Source organism: Rhineura floridana, chromosome 3 (genome assembly GCF_030035675.1).
Source record: "Rhineura floridana isolate rRhiFlo1 chromosome 3, rRhiFlo1.hap2, whole genome shotgun sequence".
NCBI classification, from domain to species: domain Eukaryota; kingdom Metazoa; phylum Chordata; class Lepidosauria; order Squamata; family Rhineuridae; genus Rhineura; species Rhineura floridana.
In genome coordinates this window covers 144,147,020-144,163,983 of record NC_084482.1, presented here as the reverse complement: position 1 = coordinate 144,163,983, position 16,964 = coordinate 144,147,020, and the positions used below count along the sequence as shown (strand labels likewise).

The following is a 16,964-nucleotide window of genomic DNA, read 5'->3' as shown; positions in this document are numbered from 1 at the left end:
GAATTCCCCTGATATACTTGTGGAAAACACTGCTGACAGAGCCATTCAACTGGTGAAGATATGCTCACAGAGCTGCTGACAAAGGGAGAAGATATGGGCAGCACAGAAAAGCAGCCCACTTAAACCAGATCCTATACCAGTGAATCTTCATCCATGTCAACAGCAGAACTTTTCCCCATAAGGAACTTCCCTTTCATTGATTTCAGCAGGAGGAGGAAAATTAAATATAACTGCCCCCATTATCTGCCATCCTGCATATGTTGCCAAGACTGAGGAGAAGGCATGGTGTAACTGGGAATGTTAGAGAAATTTGCATTTGTGCATTAATTTGGGATGTTCATTTTAGTTTGATTTATTTTATTTAAAAGTGTTGCTAAACTGCTTAATATTTAAAACTCTAGAGTATACAAAAATACAACATAAAAACAATAAAACTCTATTATAAAAAAAGCTTTTAAACACACACACACACGAGAGTCGATTCTAAAATAAACTTTCCCCTCCCCTTGGAGCAAAATTTCTTCTGAGGAGATTAGGTAAATCCATACATCATTTTTTTTGTACAAAAAAAGAGCATTTGGGGGAAAAGAGCTCACTGGCAATTGTACAAGTCCCAGTTGCAAAATAGTTTTGTACTAAAAAAATTAAAACATGAGGTTTGCGAGGAATTGATCTGAACTTTGAAACTGATGTAAAAAAAACTAAAAAAAGAATTTCTTGACAGCAGGCTGCATCGGCCCCATCTTGGCAGCGGTTGCTAGGAGACGGGGCCTATCAGCCTCAGCAGGAGCCGTGGAGGGCAGGCCGGCCGGCTCCTTAGCCCTGGAGCCGGTTCCCCTGCTCCGAAAAGGACGGCCGCCGGCTTCACTAAGTGCACTAAGGCCTGCTGGATCAGATAAACAATGGCTGTTCCACCTCTGAAATATAAACACCAGCAGTTGTTTAGCTTCGTTTGGCTTTTTAACTTAGCAGAAAGACTTAGGGTAGAAGAAATGCAGTGCAGTCCATGGTAGCCTAATTAAATTAAATGGAACTTGGCAGTGTACTGTATATATAGGCTGCAATCATCAGTTACCTGGAATTAAGTCTTGCTGGGTTCAGTGAGGCTTACTTCTGCATATACGTGTACAGTAGGGCCCCGCTTTTCGGTGTTCCGCTAATACGGCGCCAGCGGGATGATCAGCTGGAGGGAGGGCTGGAACTCTCTGCTCTATAGCTGATCTCACTGGAGGAGGGGAAGATCCGCTGTAGAGCACTACAGCTGATCTCCTCTCCTGGCACAATCAGATTCCCACGCTCGATCTGATCTCGTCGGAGGAGGGGAAGATCAGTTGTAGTGTGCTACAGCTGATCTTCTCCTCAGGGCGATCAGACTCCTGCACTCCAGCTGATCATGCCAGAGGGGGGGAAGATCAGCTGTAGAGCGCTATAGCTGATCTCTTCTGGCACAACCAGACTCCCATGCTCGATCTGATCGCACCGGAGGAAGGGAAGATCAGCTGTAGTGCACTACAGCTGATCTCCTCCTCGGGGCAATCAGACTCCCGCACTCCAGCTGATCGTGACAGAGTGTGCTACAGCCGATCTTCTCCTCCTGCACGATCAGCGGGTTAGGTTCCAGACCCTCGCACTACAGCTGATACGCTTTTCGGCAGGGATCTGGAACCTAACCTGCCGTATGAGTGGGGCCCTACTGTATAGGATTGCATTATATCACATGATACTGATCATGGGGCTGCTACCCCAAAGAGCAATCCCACATTCAGTTTCCCCCATATCTCCGTCATATTTAAGCCGGAAAATGTGCGATATTGTATCATCTGGTCATGTGTTCCTGCCCAAGTCACCAGCCAGTAATGTGGAACAAGGGCAAGAAAATGCTCAATGTGGTAATATGCTATGCATTTCCAATACTAAATGTTGCCAGGCCAGGAGGATGAACGGGATGAGGAAATGGTGGTTTGAGTAGTGGCTACTAGATGTGCATCACTTTTAATTTCATCCTCACAATATTTCATCCTCAGAATATAGTTATTCCTGACAGGGAGAGTCCCCCGATCACAGTGATATATCATACAGGGTACCCCAACATATATTTTGGGGTTCAGAGACATGTTAAGTTTGGTTTGAAGTTGCTGTAGTTGTCAACTCTTCTTCTTTTTTACTGTTTCGAACTTTCCAGCAAATAAGGAACTGGGAACTAGGAACCAACTTCAGCGTCGTATCAGTTAAATAGATTAAACAGTCACGGGGGCAGCTGACGTTTTGGTGTATATCTCGGGAACCAGACCACCTAGAAACTTAATTTATTTTTTAAATTGAAGCTGAGAGTCCAGAGATTAAGGGTTGCTAGCCAGAGAGACCCCCCAAAACCGGATACTCTGGCCAAAAACTGGAGACCTAGTAACTCTACTTATATATCTTCTTACAAACACACCATGTGACCTATTTAGCCCAATCAGCAAATTTTAAATTGCAACATGCTCCCACTTAAATGAACAGATAACTGAGTAACTTTTCACTAGGCCCAATCTCTACTTATTTCTCCCTCCCTTCCTTATCTGAGTGTGTGCAGTTTCACTCTATTACCAATAGGACAGAATATGTTTTTCCACATCAGTCTCACACTATTCCTACACCTTTCCCTGTGGTAACTGCCACAGAAAATTACTGTCCAATGGCAGCTTGCCTGGAAACCTTAGGTGGCACTTACTCACTCCTTGAATTCTTACTCCAGTCGGCCTGGAGTTCTTTCTATGACAAGAAGAGGCTGCCTGCTCTGCCACAGCATTCCTCCTTAAAAAGCCTTCCCTGTTCCTTCTCTCCTTACAGTAAACTCTGTATTTTGACCTGGGACAATTACAAGCCTGTATGACCAGTAATATCTCTTGTTACCCAGAAAGATTTTACCTTACTGTGATTGGTTTACACTCCTTTACAGTTGGGCTGCAGGCCTATCTAATAAGCAGGCCCCTCCTTTACAGCCTCCCATTTTATGGCCAGCTTAAGTCTCAAGTTAGCATCTCTTCTATTTCATACACAACTGTGTAAAATATTTACTTCATCATGGCCAAGGAGAAGTCCCATTATGTCACAATTACATATTGAGTGTCATCTTAGACTCTAATGTATACCACATCTTCTTTTATGAAAATTTTAAACAAAATACCAAAGCTTCTGGTGAGCAATGTGGCAGAATTAGAGCAGGGGTCAATTGTACACACAGGAACTGAGGCGGCGAGGACTTGCTTTGTGGGGGCCTGGGATAAATTGCCCCAGTTGCTCTTCCCCTCTGGGCAGCCCTGGAGCTATGCAGTGTTGCAGGTGGTATGGCTTGTGCAAGGTTGCAAAACATAGTAGTGTAAGAGACTCTGCTACTCCCAGGCTTTCCCTCAGCAATGCCTATGAGTGAGCTACCTTTTATTTGCTGCTCTGCTTTCAGTGCACTCCTGTTCCAGTTCTAGAATACCAATGAAGTCTCTGTCATGTGGTGCGGGTGGCTGTAAAAGGATGACTTACTGAGTTATATGCCTCACTGAGTTGGAGGCCTGTATTCTGTATTGTGTTCAGTGCACATACAAAATGGCTCCTGCTGTAAGCTCTCCTCCCTGAACTCCAACACCCCCTCCTCAGCTATCACAGGTTTTACTTTTAATAATTTTTGTTCTGTAGAAGTTCCTATATTTTGGTAAGCATTCTTTATTTTAGAATATCTATTGATAATAAAGAAAAGTTATAAATAAAAAAGTTATCCAGCTGATCTCTTGCTGCTTACAGCTTTGTTTCATTATCATTTATATAGTACAGTAGGGCCCCGCTTTGCGTCACTCTGCTTCCCGGTGTTCCGCTAATGCGGTGGCTTTCCTCCCCTCTTTAAAAGCTGATTTTGCCGCTTTTGTGGCATTTTTGCGCGATGCGCCTCATTAAAGTCAATGGGTTTCCGCCTTACGGCGATTTCCGCTTTACAGCGGGGGTCCGGAACGGAACCTGCCATATAAGCAGGGCCCTACTGTACTTGTGCTTGAAGTGCTAAGTGCTTGGTAATGTTGCCTCAAAGTAAAGCTGTGTTCCACTGATTTTTACCTAGCGCGAATGACATGAAGTGGAAATTGAGAAAGAAATATACTTTAAAGCTAATTGAAGGAAGATCATTTTTGTGGTTAGTATCCAAACAACCTGTAGAACCTTTTTAAAAGAGGTTGTAGACACTTGCTTTTTGCCACCCTAGTTCACTGCATACAGACAGTACATTAAAAAAACAGAGCCACTGAGCTCAGCTTTGGCACCCCTCTCAGCAGTTTGGTGCCCCCCCTCAGCTCAGCGCTCCAAAAAACTGTCCAGCTTGCCTACCCCTGAGACTGGCCCTGTTGATGTACAGACCTTTTTGACATGGTTGTGTATAGGGCAGCCTGTGATTGCTTAGATTCAAATGCGGGCATCAGATCCCCGTGAAGTGTCTTTCTCTACCTTTCCACGTTTACCACTTCTGTTATGAGAGCTAGAGAAGTATCTTCTTTATGATTCTTAGGAATCAAGTTGCTGACTACTTTGACAGAAGGGATATTTGGGATGCTGTGGAAATGTGGTGTAGTGCTGTCTTTACTAAGAGCTGACCAAAAAGTAAGGATATTGAACAAATATTCCATGTTGCTAGAGTGCATTTTCGTTTTGTGGTTGGTTTTTTAAGTCTGAAAAAAGACAAAATTTCCTGTATATTTCTTCTTTAATGTCTTTCTTTCTTTTCCTTTTTCATGTGTCATTCTGAGTACATATTGGGAGGAGACAGGGATACAAATATTTAGTAATTCTTCAGTAGTTAACTGAAGTTTTTCATTAAATAATAGTTTTTTTCTTCTAGTGTGTACATTATAAAGTAATAGACAAAGACTAGCTGGTAGCTGAGTTGGCATTTCCTTTTTTGCTTGCAGGAAAAGATGCACAAGCTGTTAGAAGTGTATGAGAGACTTGGAGGTGAAGAGGATATTGTTAATCCAGCCAATGAATTGATTAAAGAGGGGCAAATTCAGAAACTATCAGCAAAGAATGGCACTGCTCAGGATAGGTATCTATTTCTGGTGAGTTATTTGGTTTCTCTGGAATGTTTTCCCATGTTGTAGACACAAAGCCTCCTTTGATCTGTTCAGATCTCCCTGGTAAAGTCTGCTCTGCATTACACATGGCACCTTTTCAGAAAAATGTTCTTTCTGTTGCTGTGTCACACTTAGATGATGATTGGGTTGGTATTTTTGCGTGATCAGTACATCTTTTTATTAGATTATCCTGGAGTCTTATGCTATTGAATATTAAATAGCCCATAGACTATTTATCCAAACAAACCCATTGTCACCAGACTGAAGTATAATCTTGTAAATTATTGTTAGCCAATGTATGCCATTGTGATTGTTATCACAGAAAATGGCTTGTGATGGATTGCTTTTGCACAAATATATTTCACATTATTGGCACTGTTATTGCTCACAAGTCTTTCCCACTGCCACTTCTCAACTTGCAGTCATCCAGTCCACTTAAGAAAATATATTTTAATTATTTCTTGGTTGTGTACACACTCCTGCAAGTTACAGTGCTGGTTTGGAGGCATGGGCATGTTTGCACATAAACTTTTATTAAATAAATGCAGCCAGGAGAAGACACAAGTGGGAAATGCAGAGAACTAGAGATACAGAAGAGGGGAAAGTCCTACACTTCTTGTGACTTTGAAAAGTATCGGTAGTGGGGAGGGGTGACAGACTACCATATATGCTGTGTTAAAACTAGAAACAAGTCCCCTTTATATCCATGTGTATATGATGATGCAAGGTAAGTGGCATGACAGCATTATTGTTTCAATGCTTGTGGACAGCATGCTAAACCAATAGTGCTTTTTAAAGTATCAAGGAGGCTTTTAACTAGAAGTGCAGACAATACCCTAAAGGGAGTTGGGAAAGTACAGCTGGAATATTTGCACTGATGAAAAAAGTCAGACCTACAAAGGAGAAGAGGCCAATCCATGTGTCCCAGAAGCACACACAGTAATTCTGTTTGCATTGAATCAAGAGAGATTCCCAGTTGCAAAAAGGGAAAGTAAGTCCATAGGCCACAATTCATAGGAGACATAGGAGTTAGAGCAGCCTTTCCCAACCAGTTTGCCTCCAGATGTTGTTGGACCACAACTCCCATCTTTCCTGACCATTGGCAATGCTGGCTGAGGCTGATGGGAGTTGTGGTCCAACAACATCTGGAGGCACACTGGTTGAAAAAGGCTGAACTGTGGTTGTTGTTGTTATGTGCCTTCAAGTTGATTACGACTTTTGGCAACCCTATGAATCAGCATCCTCCAATAGCATCTGTTATAAACCACCCTGTTCAGATCTTGTAAGTTCTGGTCTGTGGCTTCCTTTATGGAATCAATCCATCTCTTGTTTGGTCTTCTTTTTCTACTCCCTCCTGTTTTTCCCAGCATTATCGTCTTTTCTAGTGAATCATGTCTTCTCATTATGTGTCTAAAGTATGATAACCTCGCATTCATCATGTTAGCTTCTAATGATAGCTCTGGTTTAATTTGTTCTAACACCCAATTATTAGTCTTTTTCACTGTCCATGCTATCTGCAAACCTCTCCTTCCATACCACATTTCAAATGAGTGGAATTTTCTCTTAACCACTTTTTTCACTCTCCAACTTTCACATCCATACATAGAGATCGGGAATACCATGGTCTGAATGATCCTGACTTCAGTGTTCAGTGATACATCTTTGCATTTGAGGACCTTTTGCAGTTCTCTTATAGCTGCCCTCCTTCTAATTTCTTGACTATTGTCTCCATTTTGGCTAATGACTGTGCCAAGTTATTGATAATCCTTGACAAGTTCAAGGATTGTCCTCATTGTCAACTTTAAAATTACATAAATCTTCTGTTGTCATTATTTTCTTGACATTCAGCTGCAATCCTGTTTTTGTGCTTTCCTCTAACTTTCAACAGCATTTGTTTCATATCATTACTATTATTTTTTGCAAGAAACAAATTATTGGCTTCACAGAATTCAGTACGTCTTTCTCCTGCTTCATTTCTATCTCCTAAGCCTCATTTCCCCAAAATTTCTAGTTCTTCTCTTTTCTCTACTTTTGCTTTCCAGTCCCCCATGATTATCAGAACATCTTGTTTTGGTGTGTGATTAATTTCTTCCTGTACTTCTGCATAAAATCTCTCCAAATCCTCTTCTGTGTTTGCTGTTGAAGCATAGACTTGGATGATGTTTATGTTAATAGGTTTCCCTTTTAATCTCATTGATATCACTTGCTCAGACCTTGCGTTATATCTCCTAATTGCTTTTGCTACATCACTTCTCACTATTAAAGGGACCCTGTTTCTTCTTAATTTCTCATTTCCTGCATAAAATATTTTGTAGCCTGATTGAAAATGTTCCATTCCTGTCCGTTTTAATTCACTCACGCCAAGTATTCTAATGTTGATGTGTTCCATTTCTTGCTTGGCAATTTCTAATTTTCTCTGGTTCATGTTTCTCACATTCCATGTTCCTATTGTGTATGTGTACAACTCTGGACTCTCCTTTTGCATCTGTGCGCATCAGCGTCTGGCCTTCCTTTCGGCTTTGACACAGTGGCGTCATTAGTCACAGTGCTACTTGTACTTGTCCGTTTTTCTTCCCTAGTAGCTGCTGAGTGCCATCTGATCGGGATTTCATCTTCCAGCGCTATCTTGTGTTGCATTTTGGATACTCTGTTCATAGGGTTTTGGTGGTAGGAGGTATTCAGAGGTGGTTTAGCATTGCCTTCCTCTGAGTTTGGATGCATCTTAGTCTGGTGTCTCAGCTTTGACCATTCTGCCTTAGGTGACCCTGCTAGGAGTCTAGCCTCTTGGTCTAGACTCCTGATGGCATTGCTGTCAGCTTCTTCAACACTCTCAAACCCCATCACCACTTTAAGGTGTGCACCCTAGAGGAGGGAACTGTGGTAATAATACACATTTCCAGATAAATTTTCCATACCATAGTGCTAAAAAATTCCAGCTTCTATCAAACTATTTGGTTTATAGATTTCCTGAAGAAATAAACTATAACTGATTTTACAAGGAGGGGAGTAATAAAATTACTGCTTTTATGATGACAGGTATGGCTAAACATGGTAAATATTTCCATGCGGTTGAATATAGATGTGATTTTCTCATAGTTCCCATAATAAAAAAATTCTGTCAATTGCAGTTTAACAGCATGGTGTTATACTGTGTGCCAAAACTGAGATTAATAGGCCAGAAATTCAGCGTTCGAGAAAAGATCGACATTGCAGGATTACAGGTTGGTATCTTGTGTTATTGCTTTTGTACTGAGACGTGTTTGTTCCTTGATTATCAGTCTTGTAACAGAAGTTCCCCTAGCTAAGAAACAAGCACTTTGGCCATCCCCACATGCATAAGCAAATTAAAACATAGACAACGTGGAAGGCAGAACGTGACCTGCTGTTCGTGTAGGCAGAATTGCAGGAAACGAGTAAGTCCTATGACAAGCCCTGCAAACAATAATGCAGTCAGTTGCTCCTTTTGACTCTACAGTACCATCATTGCCACTAGAAAGCTGCTGAGTTGTCTGTATTATCAATAAGTTGAAATATTATTTATTTGATTTGATTTCTTATCTGCCCTTCATTCTAAGGTGCCAGGGAAGGTTTCAAGAATTTAAATTTCAATATTAAAACAGTTTTAAATAAATTTCAGTTACAATAATACGTTGAAGGTATGTCCATACATTTCTCCAGGCCTCCGCAAGTCAGTCTAGGTTAGCGTTCAAGTGCACCCTTCATAGCTGAAGATTCTTGTTTGTATCTCAGAGGGGTCAGTGTAAGAATAATGCATCTGAGAGCATTACCATTAAAAAGTAGACCCTAGATGTTATTTTCATGTAATTAGTTCATTCTTTTTGCTGCTGGTTATTTAGAGAGTGTGAATATTTGTTTGGTAGCCATAAAGGTGACTGGAAAATTCCATTTTTAAATATGCCAAAAGTTAGTCTTGGCTTCCTAGGTCCAGGAGATTGTCAAGCAACATGTGGCTCATACATTCTCAATAACAGGAAAGAAGAGATCCTTGGAACTACAAGCTAGGTACAGTATTTGTTATCCATGTATGCATCTATTTTGAACAGGAAATGTTAGGCAATGGGAGCAATCAGTAAAATAATTTATTGTAGCAAATTCTATTATTTCAAATCATTAAATGGAAATTATATTAAAGGGGAAACAATGGGTAGCTTTCAGTTATATGCTGCTTGCTTTAGAATAGCTTGCACATCATATTCTAGCAACAAATCATGAATTTTTGTAATATACTACAGAGATGAATAAGTGAGTAATGTTTACTTATAGCGTTGCAGATATTAACATTGCTGCAGGATATACTACCCTAAAAATGTATGCGAATTGAAATTGCAACAAGCAAAGCCAACATGCCTGTCTTTTTCACATTTTATAGGACAGAAGAAGAGAAGAAAGAATGGATTCAGGTCAATATAGTCATATTTTACAGAGCCCTTTTGCCAGCACAATGGAACCCATTTCATTTTCAATGTCCTTTACTAAGCAAATTAAGCTGCATATAGGATCATTTATTCATTTCATTTATTCAGAGTATATCCCATTCTGCCAAAAAACAAAAAAACACTTTCCCCAAGGCAACTTACAATAAAATACAATACTACAAAGATAAGTAAAACACAGTAAAACAACAAGAAAGTTAGCAACAACTAAAACTGCATTATAAAAACCCAGACTTTGGAGATAAAATGACTAAGAATAGAAAGGACTTTGCCTGGTGCTAAAATGACATCAAAGTAGGCAAAAGGTAAATCTCCCTGTGGTATTCCATAACTGGGGCTATACAAGAATATGCTGCTTCCTCATCACCACCTACCAAGGATTGTATCCAACAAAGTAGTCCTGTTAGCACAAGGACTTCCATCTGCACAAGATAACTTCCTCTCCCTCTCATATCCCCATGTGCCTCCATGCCTTCTCCAGGCCCTATACATCTTAGGACCAGGATACCTGAAAGACCGTCTTATCCCTTATATACCCAGTTGATCACTGCGCTCTGCAGATGAGGGCCTCATGCAGATACCATCTTATCAGGAGGTCTGTTCTGCACAACATAGGAAACGGACCTTTAGTGTGGCGGCACCTTCCCTATGGAATTCCCTCCCCTTAAATATTAGACAGGCGCCATCTCTGTTACCTTTTCGGTGCCCATTGAAAACCTTCCTCTTTCAACAAGCCTTTTAAGTTGAGACCTTATCCCAGTCTGCGTCTGTGTTGGAATTGCTTTTTAATATGTATCTAAAACATTTTTTTTAAAAGTTTTTAAAGATGTTTTGTTTTAATGTATTTTAAAGTCTGTTTTTATTATGTTTAAAGTGTTTTTAGTGTTTTTGTTTGCCGCCCTGGGCTCCTGGTGGGAGGAAGGGCAGGGTATAAATAAAATGATAAATAAATAAATAATAAATAAGTCTGTTCTGGGAGTCCATCCAACCCTCCAGAGCAGGGAGAGGAAAAGGAGAAGAAGTCCTGTTGCACAAGTGGGGATCCTTGCACTTATAGAATGACATTGGTGGATGCAACTCTGTATTTGTGATGGGTACCCAAAATCTCTTAAGATTATCACGAGGCACAGGTAGGCTATATGAAGAAAGGTGGTCAAATAGGTATGGGGATCCCAAGCCATGAAGACAGAGCTTTAAAGGTAAACATCATCACTTTGAAGTTAGCCTGGAAACAGACCAATAGCCAGTGCAGATATTTCAGCACAAGCAAGATTTATTCCTAATTCCAACTCCTAGTTAGCAGTTTCACAGTGATATTTTATGCTAACATAAATATTTTATGCTAGCATCGAAGGCCCTTCTCCGGGTGTCCACTCAGAGGGAAGCCCAGAGGATGGTAACAAGAAAAAGGGCCTTCTCAGTGGTGGCCCCCGAATTGTGGAACAATCTCCCTGATGAGGTACGCCTGGCGCCAACATTGTTGTCTTTTCGGCGCCAGGTTAAGACCTACCTCTTCTCCCAGGCATTCTAGCATTTTAGCATTTCAGTATTTAGTATTTAGCATTTTAGTATTTTTAGTATTTTAGTTTAGTATAGGTTTTTTGGAAATTTAATGAGTTATGTTTTAAATTGATTAATGTGTGGTTTTTAAATTGTATGTTGATATTTTGATGTTGTGAACCGCCCAGAGAGCTTCGGCTATGGGGCGGTATAAAAATTTAATAAATAAATATAAATAAATAATAAATATAACTACAGCTTCCAAACCACCTTCAAAGGCAGCCTCACATATACTCCATTAAAGTAATTAGGAACCAATGACGACTGTATCAAAATCTTACCTGTCTCTTAGCACAAGACCCATTAGCTGCCTCACCCATTTCATTTATATAATTCTGATAGCGCTTATGTTCCTTCTATATGGTGAACTGAAGTGCTCCTTCAGTTTTTACAAAATACATCCTTAGTTTCAGGCTCAACTTTTGGATGCCATGCTTGACAATTCTTAATATTTTAGAAACAGCACCAGGGGTGTAATCGTCCAGGGTTTTGGGAAGGTCTTAGACCCCTTACTTTTTGGGGAGCAGGGCCCCAGCAGGGTTCCTGTGTCTCCAGTATCCTACGAGACAATCAGCGTGAAAGGAGAGTGTGTTAGCCACTGAGAAGAGCCCTCTAACATGCTTCCTTGTCCTTTCCTGCTGATTGGAGCCAATTAGAGTGAAAGGAGGTGAGTCAGCCACTGAGAAGACTCAATAGCTAACATTCTCCCCTTTCATGCATATTGGCTCCTAGGGATGTCTGTTGTTGTGGGAGAAGGCATTAAGAAGGATCTCATTCTCAACCCGGCAGCAAAAGGGGGGGAAGGGTGTGGCTGTGACTAATATGAAGGGACCCTGCACTTCTGAATTTGCCACTACACTTCTGAACAGCACTCTTAAATCCTGACATCTACAACAGATTTTTTTTAAAGGCTTTTGGTTTTGTTTTCTAAATAAGATTTTGCTAAAAACTAGGTTACTTTTACTTACAGCATTTCTTGGAATTTTCTTCCAGGTCATTCAAGCAACAATTGAAAAACATAAACAGAACAGTGAAACATTTAGGGCTTTTAATAACTATTTTTCTCAAGAAGATGAGCATCTCCCAGATTCATCAGTAAGTGTTGAGTGATCATTATTCCTGTGGGTCTTTGTTGTCTTATATTGCACTTTCTCTGTAGTTGACTTAAACTTGCAGGGTAGCAGTAGCAGTAGTAGCAGCCACCCTGTGGTTTTGATCCAGAGTTCACATAAGTGGGACTTCACTCCTGGGACTGTCCATTGGGGAAATGGGAGGTGGGGGTGGAAGGCGATTTTCTCAGTTTTCTCATTCCCATACTCCACTCTGCCCCCGGAAAAACTGCTCTGGAGAGGTGGGGAACATGCCCTCCAGAATGTGGTGGGAGCTCCAAGAGGAATTGATTAAAATCACGTTCACCACTCTTCCTTCAGCAAGTGGGTGCTCTGGATCACCATCCCTCTTTTCCAGCTCAGGAATCCTATTCACAAAAGAGAAGTTCTGGATACAGTCCAATAGATCCTGTTCTTGATCATTTATGTCTGTATGTGTTGCTTTCAATTTTATTTAAAACTATATTCTGTATTAATGCCCATAAATTCTCATGAGACAGTTTATTTTAAACAGTTGTAGTAGTTCAACAACTAGTTTACTGTCACAGAGCTCAACTGGAGTGCATACCGCAGATCAGAAAAGGTACCGCCAGGGCCAAGAAGATGCCAGCATGGTTAACGAGCAAAGTCAAGGAAGCTCTTAGAGGCAAAAAGTCTTCCTTCAAAAAATGGAAATCTTGTCCAAATGAAGAAAATAAAAAAGAACACAAACTCTGGCAAAAGAAATGCAAGAAGACAATAAGGGATGCTAAAAAAGAATTTGAGGAGCACATTGCTAAGAACATAAAAACCAACAACAAAAAATTCTATAAATACATTCAAAGCAGGAGAGCATCTAGGGAGACAATTGGACCCTTGGATGATAAGGGAGTCAAAGGTGTACTAAAGAACGATAAGGAGATTGCAGAGAAGCTAAATGAATTCTTTGCATCTGTCTTCACAGTGGAAGATATAGGGCAGATCCCTGAACCTGAACTAACATTTGCAGGAAGGGATTCTGAGGAACTGAGACAAATAGTGGTAACGAGAGAGGAAGTTCTAAGCTTAATGGACAATATAAAAACTGACAAATCACCGGGCCCGGATGGCATCCACCCGAGAGTTCTCAAAGAACTCAGATGTGAAATTGCTGATCTGCTAACTAAAATATGTAACTTGTCCCTTGGGTCCTCCTCCGTGCCTGAGGACTGGAAAGTGGCAAATGTAACGCCAATCTTCAAAAAGGGATCCAGGGGGGATCCCGGAAATTACAGGCCAGTTAGCTTAACTTCTGTCCCTGGAAGACTGGTAGTAAGTATTATTAAAGCTAGATTAACTAAGCACATAGAAGAACAAGCCTTGCTGAAGCAGAGCCAGCATGGCTTCTGCAAGGGAAAGTCCTGTGTCAGTAACCTATTAGAATTCTTTGAGAGTGTCAACAAGCATATAGATAGAGGTGATCCAGTGGACATAGTGTACTTAGACTTTCAAAAAGCGTTTTACAAGGTACCTCACCAAAGGCTTCTGAGGAAGCTTAGCAGTCATGGAATAAGAGGAGAGGTCCTCTTGTGGATAAGAAATTGGTTAAGAAGCAGAAAGCAGAGAGTAGGAATAAACGGACAGTTCTCCCAATGGAGGGCTGTAGAAAGTGGAGTCCCTCAAGGATCGGTATTGGGACCTGTACTTTTCAACTTGTTCATTAATGACCTAGAATTAGGAGTGAGCAGTGAAGTGGCCAAGTTTGCTGACGACACTAAATTGTTCAGGGTTGTTAAAACAAAAAGGGATTGCGAAGAGCTCCAAAAAGACCTCTCCAAACTGAGTGAATGGGCGGAAAAATGGCAAATGCAATTCAATATAAACAAGTGTAACATTATGCATATTGGAGCAAAAAATCTGAATTTCACATATACGCTCATGGGGTCTGAACTGGCGGTGACCGACCAGGAGAGAGACCTCGGGGTTGTAGTGGACAGCACGATGAAAATGTCGACCCAGTGTGCGGCAGCTGTGAAAAAGGCAAATTCCATGCTAGGGATAATTAAGAAAGGTATTGAAAATAAAACAGCCGATATCATAATGCCATTGTATAAATCTATGGTGCGGCCGCATTTGGAATACTGTGTACAGTTCTGGTCGCCTCATCTCAAAAAGGATATTCTAGAGTTGGAAAAGGTTCAGAAGAGGGCAACCAGAATGATCAAGGGGATGGAGCGACTCCCTTACGAGGAAAGGTTGCAGCATTTGGGGCTTTTTAGTTTAGAGAAAAGGCGGGTCAGAGGAGACATGATAGAAGTGTATAAAATTATGCATGGCATTGAGAAAGTGGATAGAGAAAAGTTCTTCTCCCTCTCTCATAATACTAGAACTCGTGGACATTCAAAGAAGCTGAATGTTGGAAGATTCAGGACAGACAAAAGGAAGTACTTCTTTACTCAGCGCATAGTTAAACTATGGAATTTGCTCCCACAAGATGCAGTAATGGCCACCAGCTTGGACGGCTTTAAAAGAAGATTAGACAAATTCATGGAGGACAGGGCTATCAATGGCTACTAGCCATGATGGCTGTGCTCTGCCACCCTAGTCAGAGGCAGCATGCTTCTGAAAACCAGTTGCCGGAAGCCTCAGGAGGGGAGAGTGTTCTTGCACTCGGGTCCTGCTTGCGGGCTTCCCCCAGGCACCTGGTTGGCCACTGTGAGAACAGGATGTTGGACTAGATGGGCCACTGGCCTGATCCAGCAGGCTCTTCTTATGTTCTTATGAGAAACTGCAGTGTTCTGTATACAGATTCAGGCTGTGGGTACACTAGTTGCTTCAAAAGCAGCCAGTTTGGTTTTTCTGGCTAGGTTTTGAAGTGACTCTTCCCTCTGCTGGCCAAAACTCTCTTCCCCATTGCTGACTTCAGACCTTTCAGGACTACCCTCAGCAAAGTGTTGGGCCAATCACTGTCCCTGCCTGAGCCTTCAGCAAAGCGTTTCCATTGGCCACACCTGGAAGGCAAATGGGTTGATCTATTAATCAGTTGTGAAATCTGCCTGAAGGTGAGTTTAAAAAAAACAAAACAAAACACTTGAGCTGATCCTACCAGGTTTTAAAGTAAAAAAGGACAGAGTTTGACTAGCATTGTGTGTTGCTGTTTTCAGAAAGGAGAGGTGGAAACCCACTGGAACCGGCACAACAACAAATTTGTCTCTGCCCTCACAAGAACATAACAACAGCCGTAGTGAATCAGGCCAAAGGCCCATCTAGTCTAACATCCTCATCTCACAATGGCCAACTAGATGTCCTAATGGGAAACCCTCAAGTAGGACCTGAGTGTAACCCAACTTTCTCCACTTGCAATTTCCAGCATGGCTATACCTAGGTATGCTTCTTGCACCAGTGGAGGTAGAACCTAGCCACTGTGACTAGTTGCCATTGATAGTTCTATCCTCTGAATCTTTTCTAGCTCTACAATATATTTTTTGAGATGAGATGACCAAAACCATACACAGTATTCCAAGAGTGTTCTCATCATTGTGATATTGGCAGTTTTATTTTCAGTCCCTTTCCTTGTAATCCCCAACATGGGATTCACCTTTTTCATAGGTGACACACACTAGATTGACATCTTCATCAAGCTATCCACTATAACCGCAAGGTCTCATTCCTGGTTAGTCACTGCCCATTCAGACCCCATGAGCGTATATGTTAAATTAGAATTTTTATATGTGAAATTAGGTATTTTATTTAGAATCTTCTCACTTTAAAATGTTCTCTCTTCTTGGAATTATTATGATGGAGAACTCTTGAATATAATTTTAGTACTCATGTGCTTTCCCATGGCTTTTCCTCAACAGATAGCGAGCACGAGTTCTGTGGAATCTATGCCAGGGACAGATGGTGGCAGCACATCTGGAGGGGTAAGCAATTGTGAGATTGTTGCCTCATAAATCAAATGTTAGGATGCATTGTTCTGGAAGAAAGAGAGAAGCCCATTCCAGACTCGGTGATACACTAGCCTGTTTTGATTTTATTAACTAGAACTTTCCCTTTTCACTGTTAGTGAAAACTGCTTCTGACCTTTTCTAATGTAAAACTTTTAACACTTACCTCCTTTCCGAAATATGAGCAGGCTAAATTTGCTGTGCTTCCTTTGAGTGCTGTTGGAATAGAAATCACTGTTTGCTATTTAAATATGACTCCTAAAGCCAATAAAAAATAAACAAATCATTTTTAGTTGACATATGCATTCCTATGTTTCCCTAAGACTGAATTTAAGACTAGATAGAATGATAATTTTGTCCGCACTATTGCCACATTCATTCCACTTTAAACATTAATTGCTTCCCCCAAAGAATCCCGGGATCTGTCGTTTGTGAGGCATGCTGAGAGTTGTTAGGAGACCCCTATTTTCCTCACAGAGCTACAATTCTCAGAGTGGTTTAACAATCCATTCCTCTTCCCAGGGAACTCTGGAAGAATAAATGTATGGTGTGAATGTGGTTTATGTTTCACTAGAAGTCTTTGAATTATCACTAGACACCCTTTACTTTTGACAGCTGGGAAGCACAGTAATTTACCCCCCTAATTATTGTTTTCAACATGAGCACTGCAAATCATGGCTCACATCCTTATTACTCCGCAGATGTCTTTTATTAGAAAACCAAAGTCTTAGGTCTGGTTCAGATGTTCACTGGTTAATAGATGGCAGGCACTTTTTACATGAAAAGGCACTTCTCTAGGCTAAACTGCTCCATCTAATTCAGTGTGCCATACTTAGTGTTCCTTAT

At 41.1% G+C, this 16,964-nt stretch overlaps 1 protein-coding gene across 3 annotated transcripts in view; it reads left to right on the top strand.

Annotated features, from left to right (window-relative positions):
* The window catches only part of FGD3 (FYVE, RhoGEF and PH domain containing 3), a 200,714-nt gene that overhangs the window by 142,877 nt on the left and 40,873 nt on the right, over window positions 1-16,964 (top strand). For all 3 annotated transcript variants that reach the window (XM_061618205.1, XM_061618204.1, XM_061618206.1), the window contains exons 10-15: window positions 4,929-5,075; window positions 8,219-8,311; window positions 9,034-9,113; window positions 9,481-9,511; window positions 12,098-12,199; window positions 16,032-16,094. In XM_061618205.1, the coding sequence (XP_061474189.1) occupies window positions 4,929-5,075; window positions 8,219-8,311; window positions 9,034-9,113; window positions 9,481-9,511; window positions 12,098-12,199; window positions 16,032-16,094 (516 nt within the window). The remainder of the gene's footprint in view (window positions 1-4,928; window positions 5,076-8,218; window positions 8,312-9,033; window positions 9,114-9,480; window positions 9,512-12,097; window positions 12,200-16,031; window positions 16,095-16,964) is intronic.